A 6,121-nucleotide genomic window follows, 5' to 3' on the forward strand; every position below is an offset into this window, starting at 1 on the left:
TCTCTTCAACACAACCAACCTTCACCCTTCTCTCCTCCTGTCTGTGAAGCCACATGTCCTCTCCCTGATGCACCTCCAATCTCTCTCATGGATTCTTCTCCTCTCATCATTAAGATTTCCTTGGACTTATACCAAAGCCCTTCCATTCCGCCCCCCACCGCTGTTTCCCCAGTCAACCTGAGGTGTTCCCATGGCCCCAAGTACCATCTACATTGATGATTCTCAAATCTGAATATCCAGTCCCAGACCTTTCTATCCTGCTACACATTGTCACCTGGATCTGAAAGCAAACTCAGCCAGAGTCCAAAATCAAATTCAAAGTCTTCCTTGCCATTTGGAAGGTCATTCTGAAGGTCAGCCTGACCCTGCTTCTTTCTCATTGCCATACCAGATTGATACTTGAGTCCCTACTGTGTCTCATAAGCTTTCCTCTGTTCAGGCATTCAACTCCACCCATTATCATCACCACCATCCCAGCCACCACATCCCTGGCAGAGACCCCTGTCCCAACCCTAAACTGATCTCCCTCCTGCTCCTTCAGCTCCAAATCATATTCCCAAGAATACAAAGGGACAACAACGATCTCAGTGAAATGAAAAGAATCACGAAGACATTGGCTGGCATTCTGTGTCTTTCCAGCTGAGAAACCCAAACCGCACTCCGGTTTGCCAGCCCTGGGGTTAAATATTTCTAAAATGATTAAAGCTAAGGGCTAGACAGCTCATAGTCCAAAACTACTGCAGGCACAGAGGCACCTGTCTCCCCACAGTGGTCTGAGCTATCCAGTATGTGGCCTATACCCCTCTGTTCTCACTGAAAGAAATGCACTCCATGTCTTCTTCCTCCGTGCAGGACCCTCCACCAACCTGCACTTCGCTTTTGGCCCTCGGAGGACGAGGGAACCTCACTTGCACACTGCAATCCTCAGACGCTTGCCTCACAAATTGTAGGAGAGCCCATGCATCACCGTGTTCCAGTGGGTGGCCATGTCTTCATGTCAGCTTGAGAGATCATTGCCAGAGAAATATCTGTATCTCGGCAGAGAGAGCTTCAGTCCTGTGGAGTCCAGCTGTGTTCAAATGGGAATCCAGAAGCCCAGATGTTGGCCCAAAAGCCCTGTTATGGCAAGCCAGCTTTGGAATTCTCCAGTGTGGGAGTAAACTGAGAGCCACCTGCTCTGTCTACCCACACCTTTGCTTCCTGGAATCCAGGAACCAGAGAACCAAGGAGAAAACTAGAGGGAAACCTAAGGTTTAGGTTTTCCTTGCACCTCTCCAAATGGATAAGGGGATGGAAGACAGAATCTGACTCACCCAAATAAGTAAAAATGGAATTGACCATTTGTTTTGTGTTTTTCTGTCTAAATCCTATGCTAAGCCTTTTCCATTTGTTATCTTGGAATTATATTAAATGCCCACACAACCTTCCATTGAAGTTTATCTCACTATCTTCAGTTTACAGATGAGGAAACTGAGGCCCATGGAGATTATATATAAACTTCCCAAGGCTACATAGCTCATAAATGGTACAGCAGAATCCAAACTTAATAGCTCTTCTCTGAAACATTTTTGTAAGTATAAACCAGTGGCTTTCAGAGAAGGTGATTTCATCTGCGTCCTCCCCAAACCCTAGACATTTGGCAGTGTCTGGGAACCATATTCAGTTGTCACACTGGTGATGGAGAGGCAGCATTAACGGTATCCAGTGGCTATAGGTCAGGGATGCTGCTAAGGACAGCCCCCCACAACAGAGGATGATCTGGCCCCAAATGTCACTAGTGGGAAGGTTGAGATACCCAGGTGCAGACCTTCACCAGTGACAAGGGAAAGACCTGCAGTCTGGACTCCCCTCTATAGGGGCCTCCTACTGATGATAACCTCCCTATTCTGGTCTCAACCCTGGGGACTCTTGAATGGGGATTTCATCAGGGGATTTCAGCTCTGCCCAGCACAACCCAGAAGTCTATGCCCAGCTTCCCGAACTTGAGCAAAACTGAACAAACAGCCAATGTTGATAACCAATTACCTAGAAGAGATCCTTCTCTCCCCCCAGGAAGAGCTGCAGGCCAGACTCACCCCAGGGTCACTTTAAAGGAGTCAATAAAGGCTCTGGGAGGATTGGTTCTTTGATGCCTTCTCAGCAGCCCTGGTCCTGAAGGGGGCAAAAGGAGTCTGGGAAACTTTTGATCCCTGGTGGGGGATCAGCCCTCACTGGGCGCATTCCTCCTCCAACGGCACCTCCAACAGGACTCTGCACTAAGATAGCTCCTGGGTCCTCATTTTACCTCCTAAAAGCACCCCATAGCAACCACTAAAGGAAGCAGCCCCTTCCCCTTAAAGGAAAGAGCCAAGCCTGGGAGCCACTCACAGGGACCACCAATCACATGTAAACCTCAGCCATCCAAAGCACCAAACCCAGTGAAGGGAAAGGGTATTTTATCTTTTAAAAATGTCTAGATACAACATGGACAGGGAGGTGATGCCCATACAGCTTCTGCAGAGAAAAGCCCAAAATGATCTGTACCTAAAAATAATCTGCTATTAAAGAACAAGGATGTTTTAACATTTTAGCCAAGCTAATGGTCTACAGACAAAATTTCATGAAAAAGCTCTCCGTTCTTCTTGATCCATTTGGACATGGTCTGTGAGTGAAGAAATGGGGTCTCCTCAAAGAAATATGCTGCTGCTCCTGGCACTGGCCCGAAACTGCTCCCTGGGTTCTTTAAAGAAAATATTCCTATAAACACTACAAAGGAGGAGAAATCTATCTGATAGGCACTCTGACCAGCACAAGCTTGGCCAACCTTTAAACTTAAAAACCAAGACACCATTGTTGTGAAGGGCCACTTCCCCCAGAAGATCTAGGTGTCCCCAAAAGTAGGAAATTGGATTCAGAATTCAGGAAAGGAGGGTTTGTGTCCGGTTATGACATAACCCTTCAAACCATGAGATCCCTATTTCCCTTTGTGAACCAAAAAGTTCAATGGACTTTCTGCCTTTTAAAAATTTCATCACCTGGGGTGCCTGGGTGGCTCAGTGAGTTAAGCCTCTGCCTTCGGCTCGGGTCATGATCCCAGGGTCCTGGGATCGAGCCCCGAATCGGGCTCCCTGCTCTGCGGGGAGCCTCCTTCCCACTCTCTCTCTGCCTGCCTCCCTGCCTACTTGTGATCTCTGTCTGTCAAATAAATAAATAAAATCTTTAAAAAAAAATTTCATCATCTGCCCATAATTCCTTAACCGTCAGAAAGCATTTAGTATGGAGAGCCTGGCCTAAGACCTTCATCTCTTGTGATGCACCCCCAGAACCAAAGACAATAGCAAGTGAGCCGCATGGAGTAACTTTCAGTACTAAATCACATTTATTGAACACATAGTATGTGCTGGGCTTAATGTTAAGTGCTTCCTATAGATAAACTTTACTTAATCTCCGGGATAATAACCCCATGAAACAAAGCCTATTGACATATCCATTTCACCAATGAGGACACGAAGTCTTGGAGAGATTAAGTAACTTGCTCTGAGTCACCCAGCAAAGGAAGACCAGAGCCAAGATTCAAACTCACATTCTTACCTCCTACTGCACTTGGTCACTTCCTTGCATTCTCATATCGCGGTCTTTGGCAAAGTTCCAAGTAATGAGGGAAGAAGTGATAGAGGAGTTTCTGACAGTAAAAGTTTCATAGCACCGCAATGCCCCCCAAAATCATGTTTCTGACCCAGGGCCTCTCCTCTCACCACACTGCGACACATCCCTCTCACTCTTTCCACGATGTGTCCCAATAAACCTTCCATAAGGATTATCCTTCTCCTGGCAGCTCAGAGAGAAATTCACCTGGTTTTCGTGTCCGGGTGGCCCACAGTCCGAACACAAGCACAACCACAGGGAGGTGAAGTGTCTAAAGCAGAGCCTGGGAGCAGCCCCACTCGGGGTCGGCTGGGCTTTGATGCAGCCTGGAGAACGGAGGCAGGCTGCAGCTGCCTATGTGCATTTGGGAGAAAGAATGGGAACTCTCTCCTGGGGCTCACTAGCCACTAATCAAATTTTTAAGACAAGCTCAGCCAAGCAAATGGTCAAGAATAAAAACATTTGGAAGAAACAAAAAGGTCAATGGCATTATCCATTAAAAACTCTCAAGATGGAAGCCCTTGCCACGGGGACGGCTATCCAGCCAGCCCTCATCTGCTCTCCAGACTCCTGTGCTCCCCAAATGTAAGGTCAGCCGGGTCACAACTGGAAGATTCAAGAGAGGAAGCAGAAAGAGGGAACCAAGGGGTCAAGCTGGCCACTGAGCTCTATCTCACACAAGCCCAGTGACTCACGTAACCATGCACATATGCAAAAAACACCTCACACGTATCTTCAGCCAGCAGGGACCGCAGCCAGGTAGCACCTAAGGGGATGCACAGAACTTTGTCTCTCTTTCCCTCTCGGAAAGAATAAGGAGAGAGTGACTTCAGGGATGGAAGCCACCTGCCTTCTCTCTCAACTCTCACTGCCCAACCAGAATGGGGAGCAATGACAGAAGATGCAGAGCAGGTGAGGGCCATGGGGTGAGCTGCTGGCAGGGCAGGGTTTGGCAGAAGCTGCGCTAGGGTTCTAGCTACTTCCCATCCAAGCCCCTTACCAGGTGAGAGAAACACAACGGGCAAAGTCCCAGAGAGACACCTAAAACAGCACTGCCCAGGAGGGAGCTGAAGGTTGAGGGCTGGTTAGAGCCCTCCTTCACCTCACCTCCTTCCCCTTCTGGGGACCCCCAGGACACAGAGCTTTCTCTTCCCCTTTTTGGCTAACCGCAGAACCCACGGGTCTCCCAGCCAGACACGACGACAACGCCGTGGGAGAATCAGCGAGTCAATGCTACACAAACAAGGAGGGGGTTGCCACCAACATCCAAGCATCTAGTTTCTCAGGAGGTCCCCACGAGCTGTCAAACCGCGCCTGCCCGCAGGAGTTGCTGCCCAATTATCAACTTGGACCTGACGGCCGGCCGACAGGGAGCATCCTGCCCACCCCACCCCACCTCTAGCCCCAGTCCCTCCTGCGCCCCCGCTCACTTACACCTCTGCCTTCGCCACCTGTCTGGGTGCCGGTCTCTTCCCTGCCCAGACGTGGCGCGTCTTCTCCTTCCTCCTGCGCTGCGCTTCCTCCCTCCAGCCCCAGCTTCAATCTCTTCTCCTCCGGAGGGGCATCCTCCTCCTCCTCCCTCCTCTGCCGGCCATCCCTGCCTCGGAGCTTGCCCGAGTCTTCGGGGCTGTCAGAAGGGCTGGCCATGGCTCCAGGGGGCTCTGTCTGCACTTGGGGAAGAGAAAGGACTCGGCAGTCTCCCGACCCCAGCGGCCTGTCGGTGGGAGATCGGGCTTCTGAGCGCGGGCTCGGTGGGTTCGCGCGGCTCGGCTCGGAGCTGGGCTTCTCCGTGGACCACTCCTGTCTCTCTGCCGCCCCCTTCTGGCTGCTCACGCATACCGCAGGCACCCGTGGAAGAGGCCTGCGCTCCTCTCACCTGCCAGGGGCCAGAGCCGCTCTGGCAAAGCCCTGCTTCCAAGTTGCACCCGCATGGTCTCCCTGGCCAAGGAAGGGAGAGAGAAGGGACAGGCAGGGATCCACTTTTCCAGTACCCTACAAGGACGGACACCTTGGTCTTCGGTACTCTTCTGCATCTTGATTGATTTAGAGGCTGCTCAGAACAGATTTAAGAATTTGGCCTGGAGGGTGACCGGCTTAATGCAAAGACGCCAGCTTTGAAAGCTATGCTGACCTATCAAGGATATTTATTGAGCATCACTATGGGCCAAGCACGGCCCTGGGGGAGGGGATTATAACAGTGACCGTGGCAGGCATTGTCTCTGCCCAGGTGGAGCCCAGTGCCTGGGGAGAAAGTGTTGATTGACTGACATAGTCAGTGGGGCAAAGGGCTGTGCACACAGGACTGCTGGGAACAAGGGAACCTAAAACAAAAGCATCTCAGAAGGCCTGGGGCTGGAGAAGGGGCAGAGGAAATGAACACTGACTGGAAATACACAAGATGAACAGTTCTCAGCCAGGAAAAGGATGTTCCAGCAAAGGGACTAGAATGTGCAAAAGTCCAGAGGCTGGGAGGCAGGCAGCAAGAAGCCTGAGTGGC

At 50.7% G+C, this 6,121-nt stretch overlaps 1 protein-coding gene across 10 annotated transcripts in view; it reads right to left on the reverse strand.

The window, feature by feature from the left end:
- Positions 1-5,350, reverse strand: part of RBFOX1 (RNA binding fox-1 homolog 1) — a 2,042,166-nt gene extending 2,036,816 nt beyond the window's left edge. For 4 of the 10 annotated variants that reach the window (XM_032843801.1, XM_032843800.1, XM_032843793.1 and 1 more), the window contains exon 1: positions 5,059-5,346. In XM_032843801.1, the coding sequence (XP_032699692.1) occupies positions 5,059-5,271 (213 nt within the window). In that variant the 5' untranslated portion in view covers positions 5,272-5,346. Of the gene's footprint in view, positions 1-5,058 lie in introns of all 10 variants that reach the window. The other 6 variants (XM_032843792.1, XM_032843798.1, XM_032843795.1 and 3 more) reach the window with 5 other exon arrangements.
- Positions 5,351-6,121: the final 771 nt, after the last annotated feature.

This window comes from Lontra canadensis, unplaced genomic scaffold, assembly GCF_010015895.1.
Source record: "Lontra canadensis isolate GAN:19392208 unplaced genomic scaffold, GSC_riverotter_1.0 scaffold143, whole genome shotgun sequence".
NCBI lineage: Eukaryota > Metazoa > Chordata > Mammalia > Carnivora > Mustelidae > Lontra > Lontra canadensis.